General features: G+C 43.8%; 1 protein-coding gene across 4 annotated transcripts in view; it reads right to left on the bottom strand.

Annotated features, from left to right (window-relative positions):
* stard13b (StAR-related lipid transfer (START) domain containing 13b) overlaps nucleotides 1–14,747 on the bottom strand; it is a 636,160-nt gene that overhangs the window by 68,268 nt on the left and 553,145 nt on the right. The window contains exon 1 of one of the 4 annotated variants that reach the window (XM_038817807.1): nucleotides 3,865–4,274. The exons of the other annotated variants lie outside the window; for them this stretch is intronic. Within the exon in view, the coding sequence (XP_038673735.1) occupies nucleotides 3,865–3,901 (37 nt within the window). The 5' untranslated portion in view covers nucleotides 3,902–4,274. Of the gene's footprint in view, nucleotides 1–3,864; nucleotides 4,275–14,747 lie in introns of those variants that run through there. 4 annotated transcript variants of the gene reach the window in all.

The following is a 14,747-nucleotide window of genomic DNA, read 5'->3' as shown; positions in this document are numbered from 1 at the left end:
GGTTACTGTCTATGTGGAGACTGCACGTTCTCCCCATGTTTGCATGAGTTTACCCCAGGTACTCCAGTTTCCTCCCACAAGTCCTCAAAGATGTGCTGTTAGGCGAGTTGGACATTCTGAATTCTCCCTCCGTGTACCCGAAAAACACCGGAATGTGGTGACGAGGGGATTTTCACAGTAACGTCATTGCGGTGTTAATGCAAACCTACTTCTGATAGTAAAGACTATTAGTTGCTTTATGAATGGAACTGCGGGCAGCACGGTGGCGCAGTGAGTTAGCCCTGTTACCTCACGGCGCCGAGGTCCCAGGTTCGATCCCGGCTCTGGGTCACTGTCCGTGTGGAGTTTGCACATTTTCCCCATGTCTGCGTGGGTTCCGCACCCACAACCCAAAAGATGTGCAGGCTAGGTGGATTGGCCACCCTAAATTGCCTCTTAATTTGAAAAAAATGAATTGGGCACTCTAAATTTTCAAAAAAGAATAGAACTTTATGGTTAATAATGGATAAAAAGAATAATTTAATTCAATAGAACTCTACAACTTGTTTCTTTGACAAATATAATAAAATTGTGACATGAACAGCAATCACAACAAAATGATGCAAGAGGAATATTAGAATCCAATGAATGAAATCCTTGGCATGAGTCCACCTCAACCACACACAGCGCTGGAGACGTTGATGTGTCTTCCAAAAATAAACTCATTCATGTCTGATGGGTGTATTAAAAGGGAGAAAAAAAATCATCTTGTCTGCTGGAAAATTTTCCAAGCTCCAGCCAATCTTGAGGAAATGGCCGTCATTTTGTAGCATCAGGAAGAGGAAGTTATAATGATAGTGCAGTTAGCCATTGTAAAAATTCTCCCTTCATGTGCCTACTCTCCTCAGGAGGTCTGTCAGGGCTAAAGGAGGTTTGCATCTAGGTCCCATTCTTGAGGAATGGGATTCAACTGGGGAGATATTTGACCTGAAGACAACACGGGAATGTACATTATGTAATTTGTTGTCAATAAATCAAGGAGTCCACTTGCACCCATTTGATAACCCCAAATGCACATTTTGGGTACTGCTGAAATAATGGAGACATGCTGTCGAAGATTTTCTTCTTGCACTTTTATCAGGACAGATGCAAGGCGGCAAAATGTCAATGCAAACAATACTGCACGAGCCAAATCTCAGGGCGAACAATAATTCACATTGCATGAGAACAGGGTGTTGATTGACTGGCAAGCAGACTGATTGGCAGAAGCATTGCCATGCAGAATGCACCAGGGAACAGTTAACTGCTTTGTTTAAATTTAGGCCAGGACAAGTCGACTGATTGGTCAAGAAATCGCCATGCGAATAAATCAGTGAACAGCTGTCCCAAACTTTTATTTAGTTGAAAAATGGGCAGTGCATGGACATGTTCTTTCTGTTTGCAAAGGATAGGACCCAGAGTGTGAATATATGTATTGCCGGATTTCAGTGTGACTAACTTATACATAATAGAAGCTACATAATATTCACGAAAAGCTTCAACAGCAGGCTTTTTTTTTTTACAGCAATACTTGATCTGAGTCAACTACTATCTGCTGTTATTGTATGGCATTTCTTAGGTTGGTAATGCAATCGCCATCAGGAAGGACATTGGACTGCCTAAACGCTAAACATCAGATCATTAAAGTGGTGTCCAAAATCATAGAATCCCTACAGTACAGGAGGTGCCCACTCGGCCCATCGAGTCTGCCCCGACCCTCCAAAAGGGCACTCTACCTAGTCCCACTCCCCCACCCTCACCCTAACCCCACCCTCTCCCCAAAGACCTGCACACCTTTGGATTATGGGAGGAAATCAGAGCACCCGGAGGAAACCCACGCAGACAGGGGGGAGAAAGTGCAAACTCTACACAGACAGTTACCCAAGGCCGGAATTGAACCCGAGTCCTTGGTGCTATGAGGTAGCAGTGCTAACCACTGCCACCCCAGCTAAAATGAATCACGATGAGCAAATTCATGACACAAACACCACAATTGATTTTGGTGCAGTTAATTGACTAAGCTGTCAAAGTCACTGCAAAGCTAAAAAAAGAAAACAGACAAGCATTCACACAAGTGTGGGAATATGCCTGCAGACATACGTGCAGTTGCACATTCAGACAGACACACATCTTGGAATAGGGCCCACCAAAATTATACTATATCATCCAAAAGAGAACTTTTACAGTGACAAGAGGTGTTGCTACTTGTGCTCACAACAAAGACAAATGAATTCTGGATTCTATCCTAGGAATCCAGGATGTAATAGGTAGTGTTTTGACACCAACTGTTCTGAAGTTTCCCTCAAATATGTCAATGTCCCAGCAGTACTTTATCAAGGTTGGAGGGTGCGCACCAGCCTCCCACTTGGTAATCCGCAATGTGTAGGGCTGCTGGTTCATAAATAAGGGTGTGAGAAGAAACTAGTATTGTCCTGAGGTTAAGTACCAGCTACAAATTAGTTTCAGAGAAAACGGGGGCACAGGACATCAGTAAATCACAGTTCAGCTCTTCATATTACCACAGCCATCATACTTTTAGCAGTACAAATTTTCTGACCTAAAGTTTGCCAACTCTCAAGCAGCAGTTTCAAAGCATTTTTTGACATGAACACTCACAAAGCTAGCAGAGTGTTTTTTTTGTTTAAACTTAATCTGGAAAATTGAGAATGTGACACACTCATTTTTCTGAAGTTTGTGGCCTCTTAAAAGTGAAAGTGGCAGAAAAATTTGAGATTTCAGAAATTGCTTCATGAAGTTGCAAGGAGAAACACAGGCTGTTTAAAGTGATGATTAATACAGTGCACCACCTGTCTGGTATTTAAACACCTCCTGAAGTCTATTGATCCCTGCTCTGAATTGAAGTCCGCTTCTACTCCAATGTTTGAAGATGTCAGGCGATGACAGGAGCCACACAGTAGATCAAAGTGCTCGACCATATAGTTCTGAAATCAATCAATCTCCTGACATTTCAATCATGTAAAGGTTCTGAACAATATGCATTTTATTTTGCTGTATGATAATGGATTCTGATAAGCTTATGGCACAAAGTGCACATTTAGCATCTCTCAAGTCTCAGTAGGGAGAAGGCCAATTGCTGCTGACGATCGTGTGCCTGTAATGAATCATCTGGAGCTCAGTGGACTGCAGCAGTTGGTATCTGCCAAGGTGGTCTGACAGGAGCAAAGGCAGTGACCGAGGAAACGAAAAGCTGGTGTGCTCCTTCAGTCAATGAAAATATTGATTGCAGGTTTTACTGAAGATCGGGAGGTATGTCAGATAATATCTCACCTTCCTCCTACAACTGCAGCATCTGGCATGTAGCTCACAACAGAACATATGGGAGCGACATGGTCATCTAACCGCACGCTTTTGCATTCCTGCATTGATTGATTTCTTTTTGTTAAACATTGAATTGGCTGCGACCAGCTAACGGCGCATTATAAAATAAGTCAATACAAAAAGTCAAACAAAGATGGAAAAGCTACGTCATTCGGAACTGTATAAAAGAATCATTTCATCAGCTACTGCACACACCTCTTAAATGGTTACCGAGCAAAACTGAAATATTGTTATTTGCTAAGGTTACAGTTTGTAATGTCTCTCCGCCCCACACACAACCATTCTCCTGCATTCTCTCCTGACAGTTCCAGTTGACCAAGCCATCCACTAAACCACTCCCGCGGGCGCTGCATTGAAGGGTTGAGTGAGGCAGCACCGAACATACAGGCAGATTATTGGAAAGCTTCATTTAAAAAAAATAGAATACATTTAGGCACGAAAGGCGCCACGGTAAAAAAAAAACACTTTACTTGACTTTTAACTTATGGAGAGCAGAGAAGTACTTACTTGGTAGAATCATGATGGAGCCAGGTTCCTTCGGCATTAAATGGTCTTATTAGGCCAGCTTTACAAAGTTTGGTTCCAATGTCCGGTATTCACTTGGTCCTGACAGCCGAGTCTCTCCGGACAATTGACTGTCACCTGTCTATGTCACCCCTCCTCAACAATCCAGATTGAGGCGCTATCTTCCGAAATTAACATTCAAATCAGCCTCACGATCCATCAGTGAAAAAGTTTCTCCCCAGCAGCCGAACAGCACAGTCTCTCGCTACATCCTTTTGCAACCAGACTGAAAATATCCACATACCAGGAAATCCAACCCCTAAATTGGATAGGGCTAATCCTTGGAATCAGTTTGAATTGGGTGGGGCTTCCCAGGCATTACTGCTACAAGTTAGCACAGAATGAAAAAATGCTGAAGGCTGCATCAGTTTTAAAAAAAACAGGCCGAGAAACCCGTCTTTGGAATTTTGCAAGATGACTGGAGATTGTCGTTTAATTCTTCGGTGACTTTGTGCTGCGCCTACTTTTCTTTTTCACTTTGCATGTACTGAACATTACTCTCGCAGTATCAATGGGAAGGCAGGAATTTACAGGAGTGCAAATGTTCACTTCAGGCTATCCAGCTGGCTATAATAATCTAGTTTATTGCGATTATTGAGTGACATACGAGGGTTGTACAGTAAACCACTAAAAATGGCAAACGGTTTTAGGAATAGGAGACAATGATAAGGTTTCATATTTTGTTTTTCAATTTAAAAACGCAAGCTTACATTGAAAATTGCAACAGACTTGTATGGTTCTCATCCCCGTGAAACTATACATGACGTGTTATCCGGTGCTATCAACAAGCAAGCAATCCAAAACTGCCACTGAAATATCTTAGCCAGAAGGCCTGTTCTGTTCATAGACATGAAATTCTGACTCGCAAACCAATAAAGCGTCAAATCAGATCAATGGCCTGCCACTTGGTTGCACTTTGCTGAACACCTGAAACTGATTTGCATCAAAGCAAAAGTGCCATAACTAGTCTTCGCCCCACAGTCAAAAATAAAATTAAATGGCATTCAAAATGAGGCAATTCTCAGTTGGCTGATCTGCTGACTGACAAAGCAGAATGGTGCAAGGTGTATCATACTTCTTCCTTCAACTCCAAGGGCTAATAGCCTCATTTGTGTTGTACTATTCCAGAACGAATGATATGGAAACATCGGTGTTTAGGTTCACTTATGCAAAATAAGAGGCTCTCTGGAGAACAGGTCTCCGGCTCATCCACACTACAAATGGCCAACTTTACATTTACTAAAGTACAAAAATTAAGAGAACTCCCATGATTAAGAGTCACGATTTCCTGACAGATGACACAGCAGAGCAACGTTACAGTGTAGTTAAAACGAACAGAAAAAGTTAAAGCAGCTGCTGACTAATTAAGGGGTTGTGAGCAGTGAAGTCACTTTCTAATAGCTCCTTGCCCATAATCACAGCTGTTTTTCCAATTCATTGTCTTTAACAGACAGAAGAATGAAGACATTTCTCAGTTGAACGGCATTTAAAAGTTTGAGCTGTCAAACAGCTTTAGAGATTAAATTGCTAACTCCACAACAGAGTGAGGGTCAATTTGAATATGACCTATCAATTTCAATGGAAATCTGACTGATGCTGAAGTGAACAAGCGCACTTCAGGACAAAGTGGATTTGATGTTCTCCTGAGAGAATGTTAGCCCTCAGTCTACTGAATGAATGATTGTTTCAGTCATTTAGGTTGACAGGTGCTGTGTCAAGGATTCGGGAAGTGGGTCAGGTGGGAACAAAAGGGGATGGCAGATGAATTGGAAGATAAACGGAATCTGCCAAGTTGTTTTACCTTTTCGGTATTTCTTCCTGTTTTCTGCCCCCAAATTGTTCTTGGAACAGCTGCAGATGACTATTAAGACCAGCTAATTCTTTCTTTGTAAGCTTACAAAAGGAGGATGTGGCAGTTTTCTGTTTTTAAATTACTTAAATGGGGAGTGGATGCCACTGGCACGGCCAGTATTTGTTCCACCTCAAATTGGCCGAGAGAGTAGTTAAGTGTTAACTATATTGCTGTAGGTTTGCTGTAGGTTTGGAGTCAGATAAATATGTGAGACCGGTAAAGATGGCAGATTTCCTTCCCTAAAGTGAAAGTATTTTTTTTTTTAACAATAATCAATGATAGTTACCACCATTACGGAGGCTAGCTTAAATTCCCCACTTCACCATTACGGAGGCTAGCTTAAATTCCCCACTTCATTAATTGAAGTTAAATTCCACTAGCTGCCGTGGTGGGATTTGAACCCCGGTTCCCAGAGTACTAGCCTGCACCTCTGGATTACTGGTGCTGTCTAGAACATTATCAATATGCCACAATCCCCCCCTCTGTTCAAGAAACTAGATGGCCAGATAGTTAACTCACTACTCATCTAAAACACATTTAACAATGAAACATTGCCATTTAGTTTGCATCATGGATTCCCAATATTTTCTTTAGGTCTCCTGATGCACCTTGGGATTTAATTTTCAACAGGGTGACAATATTGTCACTGGACGAGGAATCCAGAGACCCAGAGTAATGCAATTTGAATTCAATAAAAACTGGAATTAAAAGATGGCCATGAGTTGATTATTGTAGAAATCTGGTTTAGGATTGTCTTTTAGGGAAGAAAATTTGCCATCATAACCTGAAATGGCCTACATATGAATCAGATTCTGGACCCAACAATGTGGTTGACTCCCAAATGCTAGCCACTCCATTTAAGGGCAATTGGGGCTGGGCAAATGCTGGCCTAGACAGCAATGCCCACATCCCATGAACAAAGTAAATACTAGGGGAAAGTTAAGGCACTCCTGCATAAGAGTTTAAGTTGTTGTTGGTGATGATGTATTATCTTAATTGGCCAGTGTTGGTGCGAGAAAGCCGATTGCAGAATGCAGGCTCCACTAGGAATCAAAGCCATTACTTTTTTAAAAATAAATTTAGAGTACCCAATTTTTTCCCCCCCCAATTAAGGGTCAATTTAGCTTAGCCAATGTACCTAACCTGCACAGCCGAGTTGTGGGGGGGCGAAACCCACGCAGACACAGGGAGAATGTGCAAACTCCACACGGACGGTGACCCAGGGCCAGGATTCGAACCTGGGTCCTTGGCACCGTAGTCCCAGTACTAACCACTGCACCACTTGCCACCCGAATCAAAGCCACTACGCTTGGGTTTGCTGCTCGCCCACATTTTTTAACCAACTGAACAGCACATGTCATGGGGCATTTTAAATTGATGAGTTGGAGGGCTTTTGAAAGTTAACCATTCCCGTGGGTCTGGAGTTATATGTAGGCTAGACCAGGAAAGTATGGCAGATTTCCTTCTCTAGAGGGCATTAGTGGACCAGATGGGGTTTTTTTTTTTAAAACAACAATGGTTTCATGGTCACCTTTAGACTTTTAATTCCAGATTACTTTTTTATTGAATTAAAACTCCATCCATCTGCCGTGGTGGGATTCAAACCTGGTCCCCCAGAGCATTACCCTGGGTTTCTGGATTACTAGTCCAGTGACAATACCACTGCATTACCACCTTCGCTTAATCATCCTTCCTCATGGAAAAACGCAAATGTAAAGGTTTTACAAGTACAATAAAAAAACTAACCAAAAGTTCATCTAAATACAAATGTGCACAGACAACATAAACTGCATTTAAAACTTGATTCAAATTTACTCTGCTTTTCAATATCAACATTCAGAAGCTCAACAATTGAATGCTTTGCTCCTAATCTACAAATCAATCTTGCAAAATCCAGAAATGGATAATTGGTGAATTGACTGGTATGAGCAGCTAGCGTACTGTTAGAATGCTGGTAGAAGCACGAGCCCCAACTGCTCAACTTCCTGTTGGAAAGACCAAGATTGCATAGACTTAAGGTACAAAAACACTGAAGTAATTTGCTCTCTACGGTCCCTCGTTCTAGTCTTTCCAGCAAGTCTTCTCTACATTCAGTTGTACAAAACTCTGGTGCGGCCGCATTTGGAGTATTGCGTGCAGTTCTGGTCGCCACATTATAGGAAGGATGTGGAAGCATTGGAAAGGGTACAGAGGAGATTTACAAGGATGTTGCCTGGTATGGAGGGAAGATCATATGAGGAAAGGCTGAAGGACTTGAGGCTGTTTTCGTTACAAGATGATCAGAGGATTAGATAGGGTGGACATTGAGAGCCTTTTTCCTCGGATGGTGATGTCCAGCACGAGGGGACGTAGCTTTAAATTGAGGGGAGATAGATATAGGACAGATGTCAGAGGTAGGTTCTTTACTCAGAGAGAGTAGTAAGGGCGTGGAATGCCCTGCCTGCAACAGTAGTGGACTCGCCAACACTAAACGCATTCAAAATGGTCATTGGATAGACATATGGATGATAAGGGAATAGTGTAGAGGGACTTTAGAGGGGTTTCACCAGACGGCGCAACATCGAGGGCCGAAGGGCCTGTAATGTTCTATGTTCTATATCGCTGTTCCTCTACCCATTTTGATTCTATTTCCTAAGGGATGCATGACCTCCTTATTCTTTTCAAATAGATGAGGGGTTATATATTCGTAAGTTTATTTCACCTGAAGGACAGACCTGCAATTGTGAAATTAATTATTTTTGGTTAATTCAATGTATAAAGTCTGGAATTCTTTTGATGAAATGAGTAGTGTGCAGATAAATTCAGTGACAGTCAATAAACCAATTTGTCATATTTAACAGATGGATTAATATAAATTGGGGAGAGATGGGAGATTCTGGAGTTAACAGCATAACTGGGCTTCCTGCTTGATTCTGGCAAATGGCGACATTTCTAGTCTAAACCCTTCCAGAATTATTTACATTACATCTGGTTACCTTTATAGTTTGTTTACAAAGAATAATACAACACAGGAACAGGTCCTACAGCCCTCCAAGTCAGTCATGATACCGACCTTTGCCAAAACCCTCTGCACCTTGTGCAGTATTCCTCCATATCCATCCTATCCAGGAGTTTGTCAACATGCCTTTTGAATGCCTTTAATGTATCTGCTTCCACAACCTCCCCTGGCAACATGTTCCAGGCACTCGCCACCCTCTGCATAAAAAAACCTAACTCGTACATCTCCTCTCAACTTTGCCACACTGACCTTAAACCTATGCCCCCTGGTGACTGGCTCCTCCACCCTGTGAAGAGTGCCGGCCCATCCATGCCCCTCAATCTTGTAGACCTCTATCAGGTCACCCCTCAACCTCCATCTTTGTAATGAAAACAGTCAGAGTCTATTCAGCCTCTCCGCATGGCTACCATCCTCCAGACCAGGCAACTGGTAAATCTCCTCTGCACCCTCTCCAAAGCCTCCACATCCTTTTGGTAGTTGGCGACCAGAATTGTGCGCAATATTCCAAGTGTGGCCGTACCAAGGTTTTATACAACTGTAGCATGACTAGCCAGTTTTTATGCTCATGCCCCATCCAATGAAGGCGAGCATTCCGTATGCTTTCTTGACTACCTTGTCCACTTGTGTTGCCACCTTCAAAGATTAAAAAAATATATAAATTTAGAGTACCCAATTAATTTTTTCCAATTAAGGGGCAATTTAGTTTGGCCAATCCACCTACCGTGCACATCTTTGGGTTGTGGGGGCAAAACCCACGTAAACATGGGGAGAATGTGCAAACTCCACACGGGCAGTGACCCAGAGCCAGGATCGAACCTGGGACCTTGGCGCCACGAGGCAGCAGGGCGAACCCACTGTGCTGCCCGCCACCTTCAAAGATGGTGGTCATGGAAAGTGTGTAAAAGTTGGGAAATTGGTGAGGGTGGAAATTCTCTGGTAAAAGATGAGTGATCAGACCTTAAATTTAGTTTAAAGTTCTAAGTTAAATTCAAATCGTTAAACTAAATAAACTGCTTGTCAATGGCATTTAACTGTGTGCTGTAAGTGATTGCCTGAACAAAGACTAATTATTGGAATAGGATGTTTAGTGAGCACTTGTAACTTGGGTGTGACTCAACTAGAAGGGTAACAGCAAAGTGCATTATAAATGGAGTGTAAAAGTTCGGAACTTGTTGAGTGAGAATTATGTGATGGAGGAAGAAGTTGATGTTTTTTCCCTGCCACTACGTGGTTCATGTTAGCTTCAGGCATTGGTTTAATAAAAAAAAAGGTCCAGTGTTTTAGTGCCTAGTGCAAGTTGGTGTGAAGAAGATGAAGAAAAATAAATTTTGGCAAACTAAAAAGTAGATACATATATAGATGTCATCACCCTTTATTTATAGAAGTGTTTCCTAATTTTTAGACTATGCTCCCTGGTTCTCTACTTTCTCCCTCCCTTAACACCTTGAAAACTTGAACAAATCACCACTTAATCTTCAAAATTGCAAGCAATCTTAGTCTGTCCTCTTAATGTAACCCTTGGAGTCCAGATATTCTGGTAGATCTAATTCAAGCCAATACATACTTCCTAGGGTACAGAGTCATGAAGAAAATGATGGCACAATAAAAAGTGACAATTTCCCAGAATCCAGATGATTTTCACAGGGTTTTAAGGAAAGAAGGAGAGAACATTGCAGATGCCCGAATCTGTATTCATTATATCCTAATTATGCTCCTTTAATTTGGAAAATTGCATGTGCTACTCTGCTATTTAAGAAAGGTGAGAGAGAAACCAGGGAATTATAAACCAATTAATCCAACATCTTGAAAATTCTCAGCTGATCAGACAGCCAGTGTCAATTTGTAAGTATGGGCTATGCATTCAACAAGGTTCAGTACATTTGGCAGAAAATGTGACCCAGGTTCCCTAAATGCAAGTCATCTAATAATATAGAATACCTGTATTACCATGAATATCACTATCACTCATCATTCACATCGGCAATCTACAAGAGAATTGGTTTGTTTCTGTATTGGTGCATGAAATGTACCAAAATCTATCCCAGCTACCTGACAAACCATTGTGTTATTAATAGATTATTCCATTGAATATTAATTGAAACCAAAATTAAAATAAGTGGTCATCTTGACTTTGCCACACTGACCTTAAACCTATGCCCCCTGGTGACTGGCTCCTCCACCCTGGGAAGAGTGCCGGCCCATCCACGCCCCTCAATCTTGTAGACCTCTATCAGGTCACCCCTCAACCTCAGTCTTTCTAATGAAAACAGTGAGTCTATTTAGCCTCTCCACATAGCTAATACCCTCCAGACCAACATCCTGGTAAACATCTTCTGCACCATCTGCAAAGCATCCACATCCGTGGTGACCAGAATTGTGCGCAATATTCCAAGTGCGATCTTACCAAGGTTCTATACAACTGCAGCATGACTTGCCAGTTTTTATACTTGATGCCCCTTCCAATGACAGCAAGCATTCTGTATGCTTTCTAAACTACCTTGTCCACTTGTGTTGCCAACTTCAAAGATCTGACTTTCTATATTCAAGAGTTTTGCCATTTATGCATATTTCCCCTCTATGTTAGATGTAAATGCATTACCTCACATTTGTCCAGATTAAACTCCATTTGCCATTTCTCTGCCCAAGTCTCCAACCAATGTCCTGCTGTATCCTCTACACTATCTGTCATTCCATCAACCTTGGTGTCATCCGCGAACTTAATCAGACCAGCTACATTTTCCTCCAAATAGTTAGTGTATATTACAAACAACAGATCCCGATCCCTGTGGAACACCACTATTTACAACCTTCCATTCACCCTAAAAACACCCTTCTACTGTTACTCTTTGCCTTCTGTGACCGAGCTAATTCTGTATCCATCTTACCACCTCCCCTCTGATCCAGTGATTCCACTTTTGGTACTAGTTTGCCATGATGCGCCTTGTCAAAGACTTTACTGCACCTTGTCAAAGTCCATGTAAACAACAACATCTACCGCCCTCCCCTCAATCATCTTTGTCACCTCCTCAAAAACTCAAGTCAGTGAGGCACGACCTCCCCTTCATAAAATCAGGCTGTCTATCACTAATGAGTCCATTTGTTCACAAATGGGAATAAATCCTGTCCCTGAGAATTCTCTCAATTTACCTACTACGGAGGTGACGTTCTCCAATTTATGTTTCCTGGATTATCCCTGCTATAAACAGCGGTACCACATTAACTATTCTCCAGTCCTCTGGGATCTCACCTGTACCAATGAGGATACAAAGATGTCAGTCAAGGCCCCAACAATTTCCTTCCTTGCTTCCCTCTGTATTCTGGGGTAAATCTCATCCGGCCCAGGAGACTTATCTACCTTAAAATACGACTTCCGGTGTGGACCATGAAGTAAGTGGTCACACACAAGGCAGCTCCTGCCCCCAAGGTTACAGAAAATAGCTCTTTTTAAAAATCAATACGGGGTGGAATTTTGATGAAAAGATGTAGGTGAATGTTGGAGGAGTACTTTCCCAGCGGAATGGTATGTCTCTTGGTTACCAGACCCGGCAGAAACAGTGAAAGATTTGGCTGCAGCAGCAGTAAAGACAAAAGCCTCTTCCAGCATGCAGGCGGGGAAAGGGAGAGCTTAAAGGCTTCAAACTGACTTGGGAGCCTTTATTAAAGCTGAATTCTAGCAGCAGAAGGAACAACCGTGAAGAGATCTTGCCAAGGCCATTGAAGAAGCGGTGACGAGACTTCCGGTGGCAGCCATGGAGGAGTAGGTCGCGCATTTGGCAGCTCCCGTCTGGAACGGACTCCCGGACCTTTTTCAGGAGTTTCCACGGACTTTGTGGGGTAGATTGGTGAAGCGAACACTGCCAAAAGGATTCCCTCTCTGTTGCATGGATAGCTGGGCCAGGAGTGGCCGGGTGAAGCGTTTAAGTCCCAGCAGACAGAAGCGTGCGGAGCAGGTGCCGAGGCATGGCCTGGCAGCCGGTATAGACCAGGGTCCATGGGCGCAGTGGGCACAGGAGTTCCTTTGGGGCTGCTTTGCTGATCTTAAAAGGACATGCTGGCCCCGATGAAGGCATCAATAGACCAAATGATCGCAACTCAGGCAACACAAGGGAAAGCGATTAAGGAGATGGAGAAAAAGCTATCCGACCACGAGGATGAGTTGGTTCTATTGGCCCGTAAGGTGAAGGCGCAGGATGATTTCAACAAGAAGTGGCAGGAGAGGCTGGAGGACCTAGAAAACAGGTCTAGGAGACAGAACTTGAGAATTGTGGGCCTCCCTGAAGGTGTGGAGGGGTCGGATGCGGGAGCATTTGTGTCCAAGATGCTGGAGACGGTGATAGGGACGGGGGTATTCCCTCGACCCTTGGAGCTGGACTGGGCGCACAGAGCCCTCGCAAGGAAGCCCAAGGCGAATGAACCGCCGAGGGCCACGGTGGTGAGATTTCATCGCTTCTCGGACATGGAACTTGTCTTGCGGTGGGCAAAAAAAGAACGGAGCAGCAGGTGGGAGAACAGCGTGATACGCATCTACTAGGACCTGGGTGTGGAGCTGCCAAAAGGCGTGCTGGATTCAACCGGGTGAAGGCGACTCTCTTCAGCAAGGGCGTGAAATTTGGGATGCTACATCCAGCGAGGCTATGGGTCACGTACAAGGAACGGCATCGCTATTTTGAGGCGCCGGATGAGGCGTGGTCATTCGTCAAACAAGAAAAGCTGGACTCTAATTAAAGGACAGTTAAGCTTTGGTGGAATGCGGCAGTGAGGCTGGATAACAGTACCTAGCGAGTAAGACCTCACGAGTAAGAAGATCGCTGTTGGAGCGCAGTCGGTGGTTGGGGGGGGGGGGGGGGGGTTGGCACACCTACTACTGGGCGGCCAATATAGCTATGATTAGGAAGTGGGTGATTGGGGGTGGGGGGGGGGGGCGGCGTGGGAGCAGCTGGCGGCGGCATGTAAAGGAGGAGGTACAAGAAGGTGGAGGGAGCGTCGGTCTGGACCCCGATGTACAACAATCACAGGTTTTTCCCGGGTAGGATGGATGGTGGGTTCCAGAGCTGGCAGAGGGCAGGCATCAGAAGGATGGGAGATCTGTTCATAGATGGAAGCTTTCCCAGTTTGAAGGCGCTAGAGAATGTAGCCATGCTGGCCACGCAAAATGGACACTGAGCCAAACTAAAATGGAAGGCAGCAGGGAAAGCCTGTTTACTGAGGACAGACAGCCTGCTCTCAACTAATTAGCATTTTGCAAGCAGCAAACCAGTTTTCTGGCCAGGTGCAGATCTCCAAGCAAAGGTGTTAATGGCAAAGCGCTTAACATCCTGATGAGGCGGCCCAGATCCAGGCACAAACAATGGCAACATTTCCATCTCAATGTAGCACTTAATTGGTGGAGTAGACAGGATGGCACCAGAGTAACAAATATCGAAACCACCCCCCAACATCGAGGAAAGCCCGCATTGGAGGATTTCGAAGGTAGCCGTTTGGAAACGTTCCAATCGGTACCGAAAGGTAGAGCCCGCCTAGAAGGGGGCAAGGACATGAGAGAGGGGTATAAAAGCAAATCCCCCACAGAGCCCCGGTCTGTTAAACCCGTGCTCCGGCTCTGATTGACATCTTGCATCCTGACTCCAGCCGTTGAGCACCAGCCGCCGAAACCGTAAGTTCAACGCTCGCTACGCGATCCAAGCCCACTAGACTCCCAAGTACCAGAACGCTTGCTGAAGGCTGCAGTGCCAGACCAGGACGAAGGCCTCGTTCTCTGACCTTGCCTGTTCCTGTTAGATAAGTATTCTGTTTGCTTAAGTTTAGTTATAGCTTAGTTTCTTAGTGTGCATGAGTATTTATTATAACTGTATAATAAATATTGATCGTTTGAACTTTACTAATCGGTGTATCGTCTTTATTACTTTGAACTTGACCTTGGAATACTTGTGACGTTGCCTATACGGCAACTGGCGACTCCAGAGCTAAATAATTACA

This window comes from Scyliorhinus canicula, chromosome 14 (genome assembly GCF_902713615.1).
Source record: "Scyliorhinus canicula chromosome 14, sScyCan1.1, whole genome shotgun sequence".
Classification (NCBI taxonomy): domain Eukaryota; kingdom Metazoa; phylum Chordata; class Chondrichthyes; order Carcharhiniformes; family Scyliorhinidae; genus Scyliorhinus; species Scyliorhinus canicula.
The sequence above is the reverse complement of the archived record's forward strand: the minus strand, read 5'-3'. Positions and strand labels throughout refer to the sequence as shown.